Genomic DNA, 19,884 nt, shown 5'->3' with positions numbered 1-19,884 from the left:
CGAGTAGGGGAAACACTAATTATTTCCCCTCTCAAGTTCTACGAGGGCATCATTAAATAATGCTTTACGCTTAACGGCTCTGTAATATCATAGTATGAAACCCAACTCCTAAGAGAAGTTTCGTATTATTGCCTGAATTAATAATAGCTCCATATCATGCCAAAGCCCGAATATTCGCCCAATAACCGTATCAAGGAAACCTGCCATCTATTGCCTCGAACCCATTATCTTCCGCCACCACTTGTATCTCTTAACTACACCCCCTTCAATCCGCCGCGCTATTGGGCGTACTTGGACGGCACCGCCTCGGCAGGCTTGTGGACGATAATGCCTCCGCCCTCAGGTTTCGTTGCCACCGTCCTGGAACACTCACCACAGGAGTGGATCGTGTCCTCGAACCAACCGGCGATGCATGGAACGCAGGCAAGACAGACGCAGAGGAGGCAGCACAGGATTCCGGCGAATCTGCAACAAGGCAGGAGTGTTAGTCAAGGAGTTCACAACACAACGAGGGGCTCTGGGTCGTCTTGGCCATGGGTAGTTCATACATTTGTTTGGTCGTCCCCTCTGTCCTGACGACGGTCTTTGTCCGGCGGTGGCACCATGGACAATCAATCCAAGCCGGGGAGTCTCCAAGCTGTTCCAGCGGTGTGACTAGTTGGACTTGTTCTTGCTGGGGAGCTGCCGGGTTTGCGGGCAAGTCCCTGACCGGCGCAGGCTGCTCAGTCGCAAGTGTTGTGCCGTCTGTTTGGGGAGGGCTGTTGGCTGGAGGGGCAGGTTCTACAACCGTAGCAGGACCTGCTAGCTGGGCATCCGGTGCAGTCACCGGGGTCTTCTCGGATACCGTCGGCTGCGTGGACATGATCGAGGTCTGAGGATAGTAGAGGGAATGGGCTTCAGAATGTTGTTGCTGTAACTATCTGTTTGTATTCGAGATGTCTGCCCGGCTCAGACTTGGTCATCATTCTGGGGCTTGTCGTCCATTTTATCCCTCCACATCTCCAGATCGTGTCTCCTTGGCAAGGCTACGGTCAACCATTCTCATGGATGTTCTGGCTGCCTGCGTTCGGCGATTGTCATGTGGTGGTGGTGCTCGGCATAACCGGGCATCCGAGATTATGATTGCAGGGTAGCATCAAAAGGCCGAGCACGTTGTTCGCGCCACAACATAAGACGGCAACGACCCCCGCGATTTGAGGGTTTACGTCTCGCCGATGGGAGAGCCTCAACTGTGCCACACACAGCCACGAGTACTCTTCCCCCCCAACCCCTCGACCCACACACCGCTACCCGCAGTAGGATTCACAAGTGTAGCACAGCGATAGCCTCATTGGTGTCCAGGGGTTCGCTATTATCAGCCTCGGATGAAGCGGAAATGAGAGTTTGGGGATTGGTCGAAGGCATCCAGACTGTCGGACTCGGACTCGGAAATAAGGGGCAAGAATCATTTTGGCCCCCAACCTGAGCCAAGCTCAAAAACTACCCATGAATCCGCCTAGGCTCACTGAGCTGCAGTCGACACATGCCGATGGCCTTTGAAGAGAGTTGATCGAAGTTAGGCATTGCTCATGGAAAGACAGTGTCCATTACGTTTCAAAGTAAATGCCATTATCCAATGTGCTGATGGGCACCTGTTCGATAACCTTGTGATGCTAGGGCCGAAGGGACTGACGTCATTGGGAAGCTGGCTGGTTGGCCGCACGTGCCCGGCCATTGTCAAGGAGTCCCAACGGTGATGACATCATGCCGGCCGCCGGCTTCATCCAACCATTTACTTATATTTCAACATGCGCAAAACCCAAGTCATAGTTGACGAGGAGTAACTTAGGTAAATATTCCACCACAATGTCAGACATCGTCGAATCCCTCAAAGACGCCATCATCCCTTCTCGGCGCGAGCAAGCCACCGGGCCGACCTACGATCCAAAAGCCCGCGGTCCCTTCGCCGACCCAGCACATGCAGGCGATGGACAGCCGGAGCTGGCGCCCCCGTCTCCCGAAGAACCGCATGAGACTACTGTGCAAGGATCGAAACCAACACTGAGCAAAGCCACCGCTGGTGCGAAACAGCAGACAAACAGCAACAGCAACGAGGAGGGTCGCAAAACGCCAGAGGATCCGGTAGGAGCCAAGCCGGTGTGTGGGGGGGGAGAGAAGTTTGGGCTTTCATGAGGTGGGAATAGACTGAGTAGTGATGAAGCTGAGTTGGTCAGGGTGTCGCTGATGCAGAAGTGAGAGTTGGAAGCAGTTCATGAGATTTTCCTGCCTTGCCCTGGATCTGCAGAATACAGGTAAACAAACAATGAATGCACTTTATGAGAATAAGATGGCCGGCTTCTGTGTTATTTCGTGAGGCCAAAAATATGAAAAACATGCAGGTTTCCATGAGATTGAGTGAAGGTGTTTCCGAGGACTGATCTCCCAAGAGCAGCCACTGAGCGTCGGGTGTCACTGAACGGTTCCTAAAACAGCGAACGTTGCCACCTGTTTGCAGCCGTCATCCCAGGCCTCAGTGAGATGACCTACCCTCTCATGATGTGACATCAACACCACATGCTCAAAAACTCCAAGCCGCTCATTCTACACGGCATGTTGACCTCGTGTAAACCAATCTGGCGGGCAACCTCAAGACCAAGGCATCTGAGAACCATGGCTACCGCATCCACAAATAGCGCCAACTCAGGGGAGTGGAAGAAGCGTTCCGTGGTGTCATCATTTCTCCTGCGAGGCGGCTGGCGCGAGGACCAGGCCAAGCCAGAAATCGCCTTATTCGAGCGTAGCGACAAGGTCTCAACATATAGGTACGTCTGAGTACCTCATAAACACACCTTCATGTTCCAGCGCGCAATGCTGCCACTGTCGATTGCACCCGTGACTCCCCGTCCCCTCTCAACGTAAGACCCTCCCTACTACTAACCAAACCCCAGAAACCACCTCGCCGCCATCTCCGGCACAATCGACGCCACCGACCCCTCCCCCCTCTCCGCCGCCCTCCGCGAAATCCGCGAGGAAACCACCCTCGCCCCTCCCTCCATCCTCTTGTTCAGACAAGGCAAGCCCTTCACCTTCCGCGACCCCTCCATCCGGCGGGAATGGACCATCCACCCCTTCCTCTTCCAACTCCAGGAACAGGAGAAGAACCCTTCCCAGCCAGGTGATAATACCAGTCCCAACCCCCATGATGGATCTGTGGAATCCCAAATCCGCATCGACTGGGAACACACCCGCTTCCTATGGCTCGACCCAACCCAAGCGGTGCGCGATATCGAGACGCGGCGCATCACCGCCGTGCCGCGGTTGGAGGACAGCTTGCGACGGGTGTGGTTTGAGGCAGACCTCGGCGAGCCCGCCGGGGCGGTTCTCCGGCGGGGACTCGCGGAGCTGGCCAACGACCATGAAAGCGGCGCCAACGCGCTTGCCCGACGGGCGCTCATGATTCTATGGGAGGTCGTGGCCGCGCTGGAGAACGCAGAGGTTGAGAATGACAGTGTGAAAGGGGAGTGGAGCTGGTGGTGGGACCGAATCCGGATGGCGGGATGGCATCTGTGGAAAAACGGTCGGGAAAGCATGGGCGCGGCGATTCTCAGCGCGTTGCTGGGAGCGATGGGACGGATGGAGAAAGCAGCCCAGGAGACAGGATCTGTCGTCAGCAGCAGTGATGCGGAGAAGAAACAAACGTGGAAAAACCTCGCGCTGCGCGAGCTGGACGCCTTCCTCCAAGCACGCAACGAATCCTCCCAACTCATAACCACCTCCTTCTCAGCCTACCTCACACGCCACTTCCCAACAAAGCTCTCCTCCCACGACCCCCTCCGCGTCCTCACCCTCTCTGACAGCGCCACCATCTACTCCGGCCTCCGCCACGCGGCGCTCAACACAGGGTTTCTCCTCGACCTGCGCGTTCTGGAATCACGACCGTTGTACGAAGGGGTATCTCTCGCCGCGGCGCTCGCGAACGACCTCGGATCATCAAGCGATACGCACGGCGCCTCGCAGCAACACAAAGTGACGCTCTACACCGACGCGTCAGCAGCCCTGGCCGCTGCGGGAGTGGATATTGTCGTGATCGGGGCAGATCGCATCGCGGCCTCGGGGGCCGTCAGCAACAAGACGGGATCACTGCCCGCCGTTCTGGCTGCGAAGCAGGTGGCTCCGGCATCCAAGGTGGTGGTGCTCGGAGGGACTGAGAAAATCGCGCCGCCAGGCCGGCCTGAGGACCACGTTGTCGAGGACAACGATCCGAAGCAGGTCAGCCGCGCCTGGCTGGAACAGTACAACAGCGCGCGTGTGCTAAAAGGGGCAGAGACCCTGCAGGACCACTCCGTCACTCGTGGACAATCCGCCGTGAGCACGAAAATTCATAACATCTTCTTCGAATGGGTCCCTCAACATTTGATCGACGCGTACATTACGGAGTCGGGAGAATGGACACAGGAGCACATTTCCCATCACTCAACCAAGCTTGCTGCAGAGGAGGAGCACATATTTGCACATTTGTAGCTGAAACCACATGAAGTAGCTCAGAAGACAAACATTCGTAACCCGCATGTTCCTAACTCGCATGAGAACAAACATGCCTACGCGCTTACCGACATATCATAAGTAGGTCGTGGTATCAAACTCGTATCGTAACCATGCACCACGCTCCCCGCTCCCCGTTCCGGTCTTTCCCCCCTTCCCCCCTCCCCTCCCGCCCACCCCAAAAGCTTTCACACCAAGAAAAAAAATCTAGGAAAGATAAGTGCTGTAAAATTGCATCTCGTCGGCCCGCCACCATGAAGAGAGAGTCTGCCTGAACGCTGCCATCTTTTGGTACAACATGGCGCGTTTGCCTTCTTGCCTCGGGGGCTCAGGTTCTCTGGTAGCATCGGTACTATCCCGGCATTCATCCATGGCGTCTGGTGAGGCGGCCTCTTCCGCAAGAATTTCTTGTTTGGTCTTTTGGTCGTGGATGGGATTCCGTAATTGTTGCGCAAGATACCTAAAATCTTGGAGGACGCGGGCGCAATCCTTGGCGTATTCGCTGGCCGTCTCGGCCTCGGCTTCGAACACCTCAATGGCCCACCCAACGTCGTCCAGATCCTGGGTGCGCAAGTTGACGAAGATAATCTGGTGCATGATGAGAACGATGGCGGCGTTGAATATGTTGTGGAGATCTTGCAATAGCAATTTTTGCCGCGGGCTGTTGAGACGCATCAGACGACCCAGACGCAGGTTGCGGCGGGCAGCATCACTGCAAGCCCGTATGGGCTCGATCTGGGGGTGGGTTTCGATGTCAAAAGGTTGGTCGGCACAGACAATACTTGCAACAGCCTTCCAGACGGCCATGAGCATGGCAGGCCGGACGGCAAGGATAACCAGCTGTTGATCTCGTGTCAGAAGGAGTCTCGCAACAAAGAGGATGGGAAAGACGAACTTGGTTGTATGCCATGTGAAGCGCCCAGGTGGCGCGGTCACTCCCAAAGAGGGCGGCACCACTCAACACGCTGGCTGGTCCTTGACCACCAAAGGCCGCTTGAGTAAACATATCGACGGGGATCAAGGTCAAGGGATCCTCGGGGAACTGAAGACACGGCGGCAGACTGGCGCGCCAGGCCTCCAACATCTTCAGGGCTCTCTCAACACGGACTGTGGCATTGGTCAAGAGATGAGGAAGGCCTGATTCCCGGTAGCTACTGTACACAATGTAGTCTGAAATTCTGCACAGTTCCACGTGGGCGCGAAGGCCAACGGGTGACGGGAACCCACTAGAGCAAAACGTCAGTATCCGACACTCGGCTGGTGCCTTTAACATTGGGACGTACGGGCACTCTCTTGGTAGAGGTAGTGTGATGGCATCATTGGGGGTGGTGGGCGGCCGGCCCATCACGCAACCAAGCCACCGGTCAATGACGTAAACCGTCCAGAAGGTCCGCACGCCGATCTCGTTCCCAGAACCTCCCTTGTGCAAGCCATTCATGATACTGATGCTCATAGCATTGCTGATTGCCATGTAGGCCGCATCGCGGCGGTTGTTCTCGATGAGATAAAGAGCCATGAGGGCCAAAGTCGCGATATCCTGGACTGTGTAAGTGGTGCGGTCGAGCGGGTTGCCCAGCAAGGCTCTTGCTCGAGCGAAGTGGTCCTCTCCCAGCTGGCCGTCGACGGCAGACCCGGGTTCCCGAACGTTGAGCATGCGGGCAACAGCAAACGCGGTGTGGTACAGAGCCAAGGGGCGGTGGTGAGGGCCCGGGAGTGTGGCGCCACTAGGACCTAAAACACTGGGTAAGGAAGCGATGGCGCGGATGTTCTGGATGTCTTCAAAGGGCCAGTACATGATGCCGCCGCTGGTAAAGGTGCCGCTCGCGTCCTGGATGAAATACCGTGCCTGTGCCAAGGCCGATGCGATGTCGGCATCCGGAGGGAGTGTGAGCGGATCGACAGCTTGAGGAAACACCATCGGACGAGAATCATGCGTCTGGTACTGGCCGACGGAACCCAGGAAGGCGGCGCCGGCCGTTGCCTCTTGGGAGTCGTTGTCAAGAACCCTGGCAAGAGGCGTCGCGGTCACGATGAGCTCCTTGAGGGTATCGAGGAACGTGGCGCCTGACGTCTCTCCAAGATATCGGGAGGCACCCGAAGCATCCGACAGCATACGACCATCAATGCCGCTGGGATGGATAGGCCGTAGAGCGTCACCGTTCAAGGACATGGCATCAGCAGTGGAACCCAAGGTAGGCGAGGCGCTCTGCTGAACCGAATCCGGCCGGCGGTCTGGTTGCTCTCTCGCAGCAAGCTGACGCTCCAGCGAGGCGCACCGGCGCTGCAGAGACTCGAGCTGAGCGCGCGGAATCGTCACGCGCTCTACCGGCTCAGGATAGAGGCACTCGCGCTGCGAGGTAGTGCACTGACGACACGGGCGGTCGCCGGTGCACTTGATGCGCCGGACATTGCAGGAATTGCATCTGCATAGGACATCAGCGAGGATGGTCCCTCACCCAACAAAAGGAAACGCGGGGGCACTCACGCCGTAGCGACACGCTTGCGCTCATCGGGGGCTACCTTCTTCCTCCTTGGATTGACGGGCAAGCGCTGCATGGGCGACGGCGCCGGACCCGAGGCCGAAGACATGTCGAGGTTCGAAGACGTCGACGGCCTCGGCATGTTGGCGCATCGGGAAAAAGGTTGGACGTCTCGCAGCAGCCGGGAGGCAACGAGGAGAACAACGGCAGGGAACAACCAAAGGAAAATAAGGGAAATTGAAATGAGGATGAGAGGGGGCGGAGAGAGGGAGAAAAAGGAAAAGCGGAGGAGCGCGGCAGTTGGGGAATAGGCCGACGCGGTTGGTTGGGTTTGGAGTCTGACGGAGTAAGGTTTCGGTGTCTGTACCCGCGGTGTGGAGGAGGGAACGGGGAACGGGGAACGGGGGGCGAAGATTCGGAGCTGGCTGGCTTTGGGCGCGCGCAGCGGGGAGAGCAAGTCGAGAGCCACAAGGCAGATGATGGACGGGGTCCGACTTCCAGATGTCTTGCTTCCTTGCCCCGTCTCCCGCGGTGGGGCCTAGGTTGTTGTACTTGGCCAAGCGCAAGGCGCCCATGGAGGTTGCCGGCCGGCAGCGACTCCTTCCTCCGGCTCCACCGGACCTGGCCCACCTGTCCGGGACAGGTTCACTTGTGCTACCTTACCTCTGTGCACACTCCTTTCTCCCTTCCAAGATCCTTCGTCTCGGCCCTTCGTGGTTACTTATTGCTTCTCTGTGCCAGCCCTGGATGCAGTCTCGTCTTCCTGCGCCCTCCACGCTTTCCTGGATCGCTTCGCTGCCCGGCCACTGGGCAAACTTCCCAGCTTCTCCACTGCAACCCCCGGTTGCCGGGTGGGTAATCCGGCATGACTGATTGGCGAGACAGTGAGCCAAGGCTGGCCTCGAACAGGCGGGTTGACGTTATCGGCGCACGATAACAGGGGCTCCTGCGGACCGGAAGACGACCCGCGGACTCAGGTGGGGGGGTGTGGGGCAGGAGCGCCTCAGCCAGGGCGGAAACAAGTCAAAAACGGACGTGGGAAGGGTGAAGAGAACCTAGGCAAGTCAACACAAGACGGAGCAACACAATTGGGGTCCGAGACGGGGCCTGGCCTGCACAAGAGGAGCTGTGAGAGCTGGGAGAGGGCGAAGAGAACTCTGCTGATCAACAGAAAAAGTCGTCATCGGGCAAGATTTCTCCCAGGTTGCCTGCCTCGGTGTCAACCAAGTCTGACCCTCCATCCGGCTGGGAGACCCTGAGTCCGGGTTGCCATTGTGTGGGTCGATGTTCGGCCGGCAAGGCAGCGCCTGATGTGCGATGCTGATTTGGGACAACGTTTCGGTCCCAAGTGCGCATCTCCGGTCCTGACCAAAGTTGAAAGCATTCATTCCTGCGCAGCCATCACCTGAGCCTTGGCTTGGCCTGCTGTGTAGGATCTCCCCCCATACCCGATCGTTTTCCAGCCCGTCCCGTCTCGGATGGATGTTGGATTGGCCCCCGTTGGGTTGCCTTGCTTGGTGCCCGCCCGTGCCCGTCCCCGCCATCGGGTACGGTAGTCAGAGGCGGGGAACGGAGCATGCTCCGTACAGTGTCGGGCTTCGATTGTTGCTCAGAGGAGGACATGGGCATGCCTAGCCTCCGCTTGCCGGTCCGTGCCAAGAGTCCCGCCGACTCCTGCACCAAGTGAAAGACCACTTCATGTCCCGAACAATGGCTGCCGATACCCGACCACAGCAGCCGGGCCGGTGGAACAGGTCCGATCGATCGGACTCGCAGATCGCACTGTGGGCGGTGGGCATCAGCCGGATGGGTGTGACCAGGATTGTTGCCGGCTTCATTCCACCCCTCTGGATACTTATTGGGCTTATTGGGCTGCTCCCTCCTGCTTCATCCCATCCCAAGCATCACGCAGATGTGGCTGGGGCAATGGTCAGCACACATCCGGCGCACAACGTCCTGCCAATGTTTGCTGCACGATGCGCTCTGCGGGCTTCAGTGTGGTAGGACACGACCAAGCTGACCGAGTGTGACAAGATCGGATGGCCACTTTGACCAGTGACCGGCTGCAAACGTGCATTTGAGACGCTTGGAGGATGCTGTTGAATGACGATCCAAACCCAGGAGGGAAATCGGGATGGGTGTTCTCCTCGAGAAAAAGCCGTTGGCTTATGCTGGTGATTTTTCAGGAACCGGGCGACCCAGCCTCCGGCGACCTCCTCCTTGGCGTCACGCATAATACCAAAACCGAATCCCGATGTGGACAGTGAACCAACCTGAAAGGTTTGCCCGTTTCACCGAGGGCTAGGGACGAGAGCCGACTGTATCCCTGTGCATCCATATGTCTCTGGGCTTTCCCAGTGAGAGATTCCTGTACTTGTAAGATCCAGATTCTGGCTGGCGGGCAAGGCATAAAGCCTCTGAGGGACTCGATGTGCACACGCTCTCTCTGCCACCTGCGGAATGTTGACTGGGCAAAAAGGGCCTATGTAAGGTACTCTGGACAGGGTCACCTGGTCACCTCCAGATCACCTAGGTATTGACCCGGGGGTCTACGACATCTGGAAGTGTAATCTAATATGTCGCTTCTATAAATCCTGGAGGTTCCAAACTCGAACTCGCACAGAGCCAGACATGGCTCCGTTGAGGAACACATCCAAGGCTCGGTGTCACATATATGGGCTGATTTGATCACAACGACCTTGGAGATGCAACTGCCTCTCCTCTCGAAATGCCACCATACCACCCGCGCACCGGGAATGACCTGAGAGTGAGGACGTCACCGAGGTCGGGACGGCACCCGCAAACCGGAACTGACTGCTGGCTCACTCTGAATCAACGGGCCATCGCCACAACCGCGAAGTTGGGTGAGAGTGTCTCTGTTTCGTGCCGACCTGAAGACAGGATGCACAAAATCACCCAACCTTTTCTGCGCTACCTCGGATCGGGCAGTTCCCCGCGTCCATGTCCGAATCAGACCAAATCGAGAGAGAATCAATTTGTGTCCGACCGGCCCAGCGCGGCCCGGGACTTGTGTTGGCTGCGGCGTCGTGGCTGCTGTGGCTGAGGTGTGGCCAAGGGGTCCTTCTTGCCGCAGTCTGAGGCGAGAGAGCGTCGAGGTGGTCTGGGCCCCAGCCTGACTCAGCAAGGCTCCCGCTTGGATTGGATTGGCGTGCTAAGTACTTACCTAGGCTCAATGATTGGCTTGGTCCCTGTGGGATCCTCAACCAATTCCGGGCCGCTTCTGGCAAACGCAGCAGTTGGACCAACTGCCCAGGCGGACGCCATGCCAAGTCAGGTTGCAGCGAAAAAACGCTGCCCGCACAATGGATGGACCCTTTCCCCTTTCTCCCACGAGACGCTCCGCCGGCTGATCCTGTCACCTCCCGCGACGCCGCCGCCGCAGCGCGTTTCGTCTCGCCTTTTCGTCCTCCATCTTCATTTCACGTGTTTGTCCATTTTCTTTCGTTGATCCCTTTTCCTTCCCTTCTCTTGCCCATTGCGAAAACCCTGCAATTGCCAGTTTTTGCCTCTCCTTCCTTTCTTCGCCGCGCTTTCATCGGCCGCCTCCCACTGGAACTCTCTCCTTGATCCCGCCGATCGGAAGCCCACGACAACCACCTCCTTGACCGACCCCGTCGACGGCCACGCTCCCTTCCCACCTTATGGCGGCGCTCGCGTCTTTCCCTCAGTCATGGAGGCGGATAAGCCTCTTCATAGGACTTATCTTCGTCGTCCTGCTTGTGGCTGGAGGCCTCTACCATGGCTTCATCCCTCAACCTTCAAGGTAAGAATCACCAACAAGCCGCGTTGGCATTCCTGTACTCGGTGCCATGAAGCTGACCGTGACCGACTCGTTGCAGCTTCTATAAGCCCAAGGTCGTCTTCTACGAACCTTCGCAGCTCTCCGGTCCCCACGGCGGCCATGGCGGCGCATGCACCTTGCCAGCCTTGGAGAATGTCGCCTCCATCATCCGCACGCTTTGGGCTCCTCTGGTCCTCCCCATCACCGCTCCTCAGTTCACCACTGCTGGTGGCAAGGTGAGGAAGCTCCCGCCGCCCGAGAAGCTCGTCCAGCGGGAACCCATGGGATCTCGGATCCTGATTCTCGATATCGACAACCGTGACTTCAACGAAGAGGGCGGCATCTTTTCCAAGGATGTCCCGACGTGGGATCATCTGGCCAGTCAATCTGCCGGCTTTCTCAGCCACTATCTCTACGCGTCGATCCATGGCTACTCGTACAAGTTTCTCCGCGTCCCCAAGTACAAGGACCGCGCCCCTCATTGGTCCAAGGTCATCTTCACCAAGGAGATGCTGAAGCAATACGATATCGTCGTTACCCTCGACTACGACGTCATGTTTCCCAACCCTCATGTGCCCATCGAGTGGCTGCTCAACTACTGGGAGATCGGACCCGAGGTTCTGGTCGCCATGGCTGAGGATCCCAAAGGCGAGCCCAACTTCGACATCCGTCGCAGGGTCAACGTCAACACTGGCTTCATCATTTCTCGGGCCGGCAATCTGACGCAGCGCCTCTACGAGGACTGGGCCGAGTGCCCGTCTGAGAAGCGGTACAAGGGTTGTGGTCAATGGAAAAACAAGGCCTTCCATGAGCAGTCTGCCTTCAGCTCTTACGTGCGTTACGACTTCTTGGATGGCTACAGCATCGACACTCACCCTCAATACATCCGCCACCTCAGCTGTGAGGATGCCAACGGAAGCCCCAAGGTTGCCGGCTGCGGCTGCACGGGCGAGCTGGTCCGCCACTACTGGGGCCATAAGCATCTGACCAACAGCATCTTTGCTGAGAACATTATGGGGGCCATGACGCCGTTGCTGGCGCAGAATGCCTACCGCAGGCCTGGCGCGGTTATTGATTGGCGCGACAAGGTCCTGGATGGAGCGCAGGTCCTGGATCGTAACCAGTGAGCTCCTCGGAAGAAATGCGTCGATGATGATGATGATGGATGTGTAATTTCTTAATTACTGCTTTGGGTTTTGCATCTCTACTAGATGCAGATGACGGAGGAATTGTCTGGAGTTTGGGTGCATATGGGAACTGATACATTGGTCCTGGGTTGGGAACTGATCTCTGTATATGCTGTCAAGACACAAGACGTAATAACGGCTGTATGTATTCCAAGAATTGCCTGAAGAAGCGGCATACATCCCGTAATATCAACCCGATAGACGGTCAATAGGATCACGAGTTTACATGAGGTAAATATATATGATCTGCTCAAGACACTGAGAGGCGTCACCGTTCTTCCGTCCATCGATGTCATGTGTTTCCTAGCCTAGGGATCTGGCCTTATGAAGTTGACCGCTTCATCAGTCAACAAACCGCACTCAACTTTTGCACAAGCAAGCCTCCGCCCTCGCCATCCATCAGTAGCACCTCCTGCAGGAACCATCGGCGTGGCCACCGTAAATGTCGATCTTGTCGTTGTCCCAGACAACTGGCGCCGGCTTGGTGTCGACGTTTCCGCCCATGTTTTCCCACCCCGAACTCCACTGGTTGTTCTCATACTTCCGACGATACACAGCATTGTCCTCTCCCACAATATACACCTCAATCTTGGTCAGGTAGATGACCACATCCGGGGCCTTGCCCTTCTTGATCTTGCCGCCCAGGTTCGACCATCCGCCCCAGCCCGAGCCTTTCTTGTACGTCTTGTGCCAGCAGGCCCCATCTGTGCCCTTCACAAACACGTCCATCCGACCATTATCCCATGCCCATGCGGCCGGCTCCGCGTCCAGCGTCCCGCCCAGAGGCTCCCAGTCGCCCCAAGCATCATTCTCATACTTGCGATGCCACGCCTGCCCATCGTCCCCTTTGCAAAACACGCTCGTGTGCCCGCTGCCCCACGACACCGCCTTGGGCGGCCCGTCGAGATAGCCCCCCAGGTTCTCCCACCCTTGCCAGCCGCCTTTGCCCTCGTCGTATTTGCGATGCCAGCACTGGTTGTCGCCTGACGAGTAGTACGCGTCGACGTGGCCGCCTCCCCACGAGCACGCCGACGGGTAGTGCTTGACGTCCCCGCCCATGGCCTGCCACCGGCCCCAGGCGCCGTTCTCGTATGACCGGTGCCAGCCCTGCCCGTCAGTGCCCTTGCAGAAGACGTGCACGTTGTTGGTCTTGCGGCTGCACGCCGCAGGGGCGGAGTCGAGGGAGCCGCCCAGGTCGGTCCAGCCGGGCGTGGTCCAGGCGTTGTTTTGATAGGTTTTGTACTTGCACGTGCGGTCTTTGGAGGCGTAGTAGATCTCTTGGTGCTTGCCACCCCACGAGACGGGGGCGGGATGCCACATGCCGTTGCCCGAGAGGTTGTCCCAGCGTCCGGCGGTCGCGCGGACGGAGAGGGGGGTGGAGGTGTCGTTGGGAAGGGGAGAAGGAATGGCCTCGCGACGCAGCAAAGGGGGGTTGTTGAAGAAGGCTTCGCTGTGTAGGTTGGAGCGTTTGGCGAGGAAGTTGCCGTCGCCCCGGGGCTTGTTCCAGTCTAGGTGGCTGGAGCGTGGCTCGGGTCGGAAGACGTGGTGGTGAGCATGCGGCTCCGATGGCGCGGAGGTGACCAACGCCACCGAGGAAAGCAGGAGAAGCAGTGATTTCATGTCGGTTAGGGCAACGATAAGCAGGAGGGAAAGGGGAGAATGCTTGTCAATGGACTACGAGATTGTTCCTGGCTGAATGAAGCCTGAGAGGGACAACATCTCGTCCGGGTCTGCGAATGAAGACCCCTTTTCATAGTCACGGAGTCACAGACCTTTTCCCCATCTCGGATGGACGACAAGGCCGTCGTTTTCCATGATCATTGTCATAGATGGTCAAGGTAGTACAGATGTTTCCCATCGCAGTACCATCCAAATACACCCGGTCAGCAGTACGTGCAGATATTAATTACCCTCTCCGGGCTTAATCTTCATAGCAGATGCAGTCGCTGTAGGGTGGTCAACGATCTGGACCTTTCCGGCCCTTGTGCAATGTGACTTTGTCCAGCCTTGGTTGTTGAATTCCTCCTGTTAAGTTGGAGGTCAATCTATGCGGTGAGATGTCTCTGCTGTCCTCTCGGAATCCTTCACGTCAACTGAGCTGAACCTCAACTATGTGTAAATAGGCTCCGGGTGTCCAGTTGCAACCCAACATTCCCGGAACGTCCATGATCCGGGGATTGGTAATGTCGAAGTGAGCTTTAATCAGCCAGTCGTTGTTAGTCCCAAGTACGAGAATGTATGTCAAGTGTTTATGCCCAGATCTTGTCGCTGGTCCCTAAACCATAGGTCCGACTCCCTCGTCGATGCCTGATGTTGGTCAGCACCTTAAGTATTGTGCACATACACATCTTTTCGGTACAGTAGATGTCTACTCATTGTACTCCAGTACTAGATATATGCCCTGACTCAGTCCCTCAGAGTGAACCCAGGGCCGGGTGAAGCGACGCACGGTGTTCACCCGCCGCACGATTCCACAACGCAGCAACACACCCAAAGCCCCCTTGTTCTTCTATTTCACAGCTTTTTCTTAACCATACATTTTTCCTTCTTTCCTTCTTTCTATTTTCTTCTTGTTGCTTCGCTTCTTCTCTCACAACCAAGTTCTTCAATGGAAGCTCCGCGTGATGCGCTTCGCTTTATACGTGAACAACTAAATGCAGTGACAAAAAGCACCTCCGTTACCACCAGAGACATTTCTCCGGACGGTATGGATCATGGTGCAAGATATACTCGCAGAAAAAAAACAGATCTTCCTTTGCCTTCTGAACCAGAGCCTTCTGTTGATAGAAGAGATTCATGAGCTCATCGTAGTAGTCCATGCAAGCCATATAGTCCTCGGGCCAAAGCTTGCGCCAGATCTTGGGGTCCATCTTGGGTATGTAGTCTCTGTACAACCGAAACTGTTGGTGCAGGTCCGGTAAGAGTTCGTCGTCTGGAAAATGCCCATGCTTAAATGAGTAATGATTCGTTTCAGGAACCTCCGGCAGGACCTCGCCATGGAGATAGTCAGCGTCAGGGTGGCCACCAAGAAGCTTGACATGATGTCGGACTTTGGCCCACGCGCCCCCAAGCTTCAGTTTTATCATGTAATGGACGTCTGATGTGTCGGCCAGATAGCAAGTCAGTTTGTCGTGCAGCCATTGCAAACCTTCGTAATAGTGGTAATAATCGTCGTCGTCCTTTTCCAAACTGCAATTTAGGCATTGAAAATATGCATCACCTTCGTCGCCCTCGTGCAAGAAGTATGGGGAGTGTCGTGGCGTACGGAACTTGAACCAGCGAAAAAACGCGGCGCCTTCTCTCCAAGTTTTGCATACATTGCACCACCCCACGTACAGCGAAATGGCACGCCTCAGGTGCGGCTCTTTGGGCGAGATCGAGAACCACTTCCAGAACTTCGAGGCTTCTTCCGGCGGCAGCTTGAACAGACCGGGTATCCACCGGTCCCATTGGAAACGAAAGCGCATCTGCCGACTCGGCACGATGGGGAGTTCTCCCAAGTCCGGGTACCAAACACGCCGCAACCTGCCGGACTTGCGTTGGCACTCAAGGCAGCGCCGGCGGGAACGGCCATCGCCGACGACGTGGCGCAGAGCCTCCTCTCTGGTTTCGCTCGGCGGCTGGCCGTTCTCGAACGCCTGTGGCCTGCCATCATCGCTCTCGATGTCGCTAATGGAGTCCTCCCGGTACCACTCGATCATGCGGACCCATCGTTTCCGCGCATCACGCTCCTTCGCGGAGCGGGCCTGGATGCGCTGCCATCGCAGTGCGGGCTCGACAGGTTCCCAGTCGGTCCGGAGGGCCTTTTCGGCCTCGACATAGCCTGGCGGCGGCTTGCGCAGGTGTCGCCGCAGGATGGCGTGGTTGTCGAACATCATGTGCGTGAGAAGCTTCATGCAGCCGCAGCAGGCGTACTTGGCCGTTTTCCATCGCTTGTCCTCGCAAGGGGGATCCAGGCGCTGTGAGTCCTCGTCCCATGTCGGCGTGAGCCCGCCGTAGTCTGGGTGGAGCTCCAGGGCAAGCAGACGTTGAATAAAGTCATGTTTGATCGGACGGATAAAGGCTCTCCAGCCTCGTGAGGTCTGAGAAAGGGAGATCAGGGTGATCGGGTCCAGCTCTTGGACGATAGGTATCAAGACTTCAGGCGGAAGAGGGACGCTGGCAAGGAACTGGGCCATTGCTTCCCGAGAATGACAGAGGGTTGCAGATCATTGAGCTGAGTTTCGGCCAAATGATCGAAGTTGAGTTTACTAATATTTTCTTCGAATAGGGGATGTGGTTCATATATAGGCGTTGTTTGTTGATGTAAACGTTGATGTCTTAAACGTCTAAGAGGCGCATGCGAGTGCCTGCAAGTTTTCGGCGTGGCTGAGCCACGCCACCTGTGCGGTCTGGGCAGCCCACACGCCCGATTGCTCACACCGTTGAAACGCAACGAAGACGCTATATACGAGATTCTTGAACTAATTAATAGTCAAATCCCTCTGCGGGAGATCAGAGCTCGTGAACAGGACGTTATATGTGGCTTGGAATTGTGAGGATACCCAAAAGTGTTACGTGTCACCATGAATGTATGCACAAGACCGGAAATCATATCAAGGGGTCTTCGGTTTCTTTGGTCACTCGCCCAACCTGATTATCTATTGTGCAACAGAGGTTGTGTCCTCGTAATCATCAAGGAGATCGCATTATAAGCAGGTACCTTAATAGGTATGCACAAAGATGTGATAGCCCTCCCGTCAGACCAATTAATTCAATCTGGGGTTGCCATGCTGCCAGCTCAGCTCGAGCCCCTGAACCACATATTAACCACGAGAATTGTCCCAGATATGTATTTCCGCTTCACGGGTCTAATTGCTTCAAACCTCTCCTACCAGGCGCTGAGTCACGACGCTCTGATTTTGCGTGCTACCCGTATTAGGTCAGCTTGCTTGCAGGTTCGCCGAGCCCAATCTAGAACATCATCTCCTCCCTAGCAGGGAGGGCGATTACTCATGACCCGCGCGGCTCGGGCGCGTAGTTCGTACATCAGGGGGAAATCTTGACCCTGAGTCTCAGCTTTTGCAGAAGATTGGCACATTTCATCTGGCAAGCTGAGCTAGTTTACAGGTCGAAATCCGGTGCCTGGAGGGTCCGTACCTGAAAAAGTATGGGACCAATGCTGAAGGTTGACTTCAACATGATGAAACCCCTGCATTCGCATTTGAACCTCGAGACATAAAATGGCCATGAAGAACCGTACATCGTCCTTTGTGGGTAGTGGGAGACATAGCCGTCCACGTCGTCGCCCTTACAAGCACCAAGGAGAATCGAGAATTCAACATGCACGCCCATTCAGCAAACCAGAGGCTCATGTCCCACCAATACCCCAGTGGACAAACGAGCCAGGACCACTTATACCAACCATATCGTGACGACAAGAAACCCGTCGCGATGAGGGATCCGAACACTATCACCGTGAAACGCAGTGTCGCGTTCGGGGTCGGCGGTGTTGTGGTGTTGTTGCTCCTCGCCGCTGCTTGTCTTGGAGCCGGACTCGGCATCAGCCAGCGCGATCTTCGCAACGCCAACAACGAGCTGAGCAAGGCGCAGGCCATACTCGCCACAGCAACGGCAGCGTAGGTAGCCCAGAGAGATTCGTCACCATCCTTATCCCAGAATGTGTTCTAACGCAACCCATACAGGCCGGCCACACCATCAACCACTCTTCCGACCTCAACCTCCTCCACATCCCCAACTCCAACGGTCAAGTCCGACGTTCAATGCCCTAAAGTCAATGGCACGGTGTACACCTCCACCTCGAGCGGCCAGCGGTTCCTCCGGTTGTGCGGCATCGACTACGGGCCGAGCGAAGCGGTAGACATCGGCAGCGTGCGGGTTCGCAACCTGGACGCGTGCGCCGAGGCGTGCGCGAACGAGCCTGACTGCACGGGTGCTGGCTGGGGTGTGATCGAAGGAGACACTGGTCCGTTCCACTCGTGCTGGATGAAGACCAATCTCACCGAGCCGCACAAGGCTCCTGACACCTGGGGCTTTGCCATGCTGGTTGTTGATGAGGATGGGGAGGAGGAGGGCCTTTCGAGCAGGACGTCGACGGTCCAAGCGGAGAAGACATCCACAACACAGGCTGAGAAAACGTCGACGGCCCAAGCGGAGAAGACATCGACCGCACAAGCGGAGGAGACATGGACGGCTCAGGCCGAGGGGACATGGACGTTCTAAAGCAGGCCTCCTAGGATTTTCTCTGCAGGGACAGGAAGTTGTAAATGTAATCCGTCTTGTTGTATCTTGGTAGAGTTAGTCTCCGTATGATGTTCGTTTTCTAAGCTGGCAGACAATTAATATTCCTTTCTTCACAGTTCACAATAGCGGGGAAGAGAACCTAGACCAGGCCTCAATTCTACGGAGTATCTCCGCATACTTGGTTCACCCGGCCTTCGGCTGCATCACCAGTCCAACACAAACAAGCATGGCATCTCGGGCAACCTCGTGCCTACTGGGTTCTGGGTCAAACATGTCAACTCCAAGTAGGTACCTAGGCACTCGGCTCTGCGTCGGTTCTGCTTCTCGATGGTAAGCCCGACTTGGCATTCGCCGTCTCCAACATGACGGCGTCATGTTGAAGTCCAGGACATTCCCAGCGCCATGGGCCAGCCGTGGTGGTGGCGGGGCCATGCAGTGCAGAGACGGACGCCCGTCAGCTTCCCGTGCCGGAGCGGATGTGACGCACAGACGGATGGACGAGCCGCAACCCGGTTTTCCACGCCGCGGATCAGTGTGAACCCTGGGATTTTGCGAAACGCAGAGAGGACCTGAGGGATGCTTTTGAAACGAACTCTGCCACCGTCGTGGCTTGGAAGTTTGTTCACACAGCCAACGCATGAGAAGTGGTGACCGACCGGCGACAACTGGTTGATAGTACTGTACGTCCTGTACTCAAGAATATTATGCCTGCCCGTCCATGACGTCGAGTTTGCAGCTGCCGGGCTTCGTGCAGTGACATGTTGGATGCAGCCGAGAGTTCTGCCGAGGCCAATGCAGTTGGTGTTGGTCCATGGATTGATACTCTCTGGCAATATCGATCATGAATCCTCCGGCGCTTGCTATCTACTCTGTACCACAGGTCGGTAGTTGAACTCATCATCCAATTCCGTGCAACCAGCTCCTTTTGGTCCCAAACGGAGGAGGCCTTTTTCTGTCGGGTCGCGGTTGTTTTCCGCAGTGCTATTCAGCATCCCATTTTTGGAATGTGTCTCGCGAGTTCACTTCGGTTCCAGGACTGGTTTTGCTGGGTCATCTGGGGGTTAGGTTGCTCTTCCCCAGGAATTTTGACATTGCTGCCCCGAGCCTGGGGTCGGTGGAATCCGCAAGAGTCTCCACTTTTCAATTTATCCCGTTGCTCTGATTGGCTTCCATGGAATCTCCGACCCGAAAACCCGATCTGTTCGGGGGCTGTGGAGGCAAGGAACCCAGCAAGAGAAAAGAGTTTTTGTCGTTGGCGCTGTTGTCGCATCTCATCCTTTCAATGTGACCGTTTTCTTACCATTGAACGGCGTACTGGTCATCACATTCATGCAATAGCAGACCTTGAACACTTGACATGACGGTTACTACGCAGTTGATCAGACGACCCATCTGAAATATGGTCAACCCGAATACGATCGGACTTCCAGAAAAGCCCAACAGCTTCAACCCACAGTCACCAACTCCCATCCTTAGGTCCTGACAGAGCACCACTGTGAAGTTCTTGGACCGAATTCATCACAGATACAAAACTACAGGCGAGCATTGCCTTGGGGTCCGTCGATGTGCATCCTACAGTATGCATGAATGTCGACATCGACAGCAATCCTTCGCGTCTCAAGTCCGCCGAGTCACGCTTCCCACCCTTCGG

At 56.3% G+C, this 19,884-nt stretch overlaps 9 protein-coding genes across 9 annotated transcripts; 5 read left to right on the top strand and 4 right to left on the bottom strand.

Moving 5' to 3' along the window:
- Nucleotides 1–278: 278 nt before the first annotated feature.
- On the bottom strand, nt 279–862 carry VTJ04DRAFT_10464 (uncharacterized protein; the record flags this gene model as incomplete). The annotated part of the gene is made up of 2 exons (XM_069358206.1): nt 279–465; nt 549–862. The coding sequence occupies 2 exons, from the start codon at nt 860–862 to the stop codon at nt 279–281; spliced, it is 501 nt and encodes a 166-aa protein (XP_069215198.1).
- A 983-nt stretch (nt 863–1,845) lies between these two features.
- Nucleotides 1,846–2,172, top strand: VTJ04DRAFT_10463 (uncharacterized protein; the record flags this gene model as incomplete). Its single annotated transcript, XM_069358205.1, has 1 exon — nt 1,846–2,172. The coding sequence occupies one exon, from the start codon at nt 1,846–1,848 to the stop codon at nt 2,170–2,172; it is 327 nt and encodes a 108-aa protein (XP_069215197.1).
- A 477-nt stretch (nt 2,173–2,649) lies between these two features.
- On the top strand, nt 2,650–4,500 carry VTJ04DRAFT_10462 (uncharacterized protein; the record flags this gene model as incomplete). The annotated part of the gene is made up of 2 exons (XM_069358204.1): nt 2,650–2,801; nt 2,928–4,500. 2 exons carry the CDS (start codon nt 2,650–2,652, stop codon nt 4,498–4,500), a joined length of 1,725 nt encoding a protein of 574 aa, XP_069215196.1.
- Nucleotides 4,501–4,728: 228 nt separating this feature from the next.
- VTJ04DRAFT_10461 (uncharacterized protein) lies at nt 4,729–7,143 on the bottom strand (the record flags this gene model as incomplete). The annotated part of the gene is made up of 4 exons (XM_069358203.1): nt 4,729–5,361; nt 5,417–5,747; nt 5,805–6,944; nt 7,007–7,143. 4 exons carry the CDS (start codon nt 7,141–7,143, stop codon nt 4,729–4,731), a joined length of 2,241 nt encoding a protein of 746 aa, XP_069215195.1.
- Nucleotides 7,144–10,328: 3,185 nt separating this feature from the next.
- On the top strand, nt 10,329–10,589 carry VTJ04DRAFT_10460 (uncharacterized protein; the record flags this gene model as incomplete). Its single annotated transcript, XM_069358202.1, has 1 exon — nt 10,329–10,589. The coding sequence occupies one exon, from the start codon at nt 10,329–10,331 to the stop codon at nt 10,587–10,589; it is 261 nt and encodes an 86-aa protein (XP_069215194.1).
- A 74-nt stretch (nt 10,590–10,663) lies between these two features.
- On the top strand, nt 10,664–11,930 carry VTJ04DRAFT_10459 (uncharacterized protein; the record flags this gene model as incomplete). Its single annotated transcript, XM_069358200.1, has 2 exons — nt 10,664–10,785; nt 10,862–11,930. The coding sequence occupies 2 exons, from the start codon at nt 10,664–10,666 to the stop codon at nt 11,928–11,930; spliced, it is 1,191 nt and encodes a 396-aa protein (XP_069215193.1).
- A 459-nt stretch (nt 11,931–12,389) lies between these two features.
- Nucleotides 12,390–13,610, bottom strand: VTJ04DRAFT_10458 (uncharacterized protein; the record flags this gene model as incomplete). Its single annotated transcript, XM_069358199.1, has 1 exon — nt 12,390–13,610. The coding sequence occupies one exon, from the start codon at nt 13,608–13,610 to the stop codon at nt 12,390–12,392; it is 1,221 nt and encodes a 406-aa protein (XP_069215192.1).
- Nucleotides 13,611–14,668: 1,058 nt separating this feature from the next.
- VTJ04DRAFT_10457 (uncharacterized protein) lies at nt 14,669–16,168 on the bottom strand (the record flags this gene model as incomplete). Its single annotated transcript, XM_069358198.1, has 2 exons — nt 14,669–15,179; nt 15,327–16,168. 2 exons carry the CDS (start codon nt 16,166–16,168, stop codon nt 14,669–14,671), a joined length of 1,353 nt encoding a protein of 450 aa, XP_069215191.1.
- Nucleotides 16,169–17,423: 1,255 nt separating this feature from the next.
- Nucleotides 17,424–18,212, top strand: VTJ04DRAFT_10456 (uncharacterized protein; the record flags this gene model as incomplete). Its single annotated transcript, XM_069358197.1, has 2 exons — nt 17,424–17,608; nt 17,675–18,212. The coding sequence occupies 2 exons, from the start codon at nt 17,424–17,426 to the stop codon at nt 18,210–18,212; spliced, it is 723 nt and encodes a 240-aa protein (XP_069215190.1).
- Between the last annotated feature and the right edge of the window lie 1,672 nt (nt 18,213–19,884).

The sequence above is a fragment of the Mycothermus thermophilus genome, assembly GCF_041956435.1.
Source record: "Mycothermus thermophilus strain CBS 625.91 unplaced genomic scaffold VTJ04scaffold_7, whole genome shotgun sequence".
Classification (NCBI taxonomy): Eukaryota; Fungi; Ascomycota; class Sordariomycetes; order Sordariales; family Chaetomiaceae; genus Mycothermus; species Mycothermus thermophilus.
The sequence above is the reverse complement of the archived record's forward strand: the minus strand, read 5'-3'. Positions and strand labels throughout refer to the sequence as shown.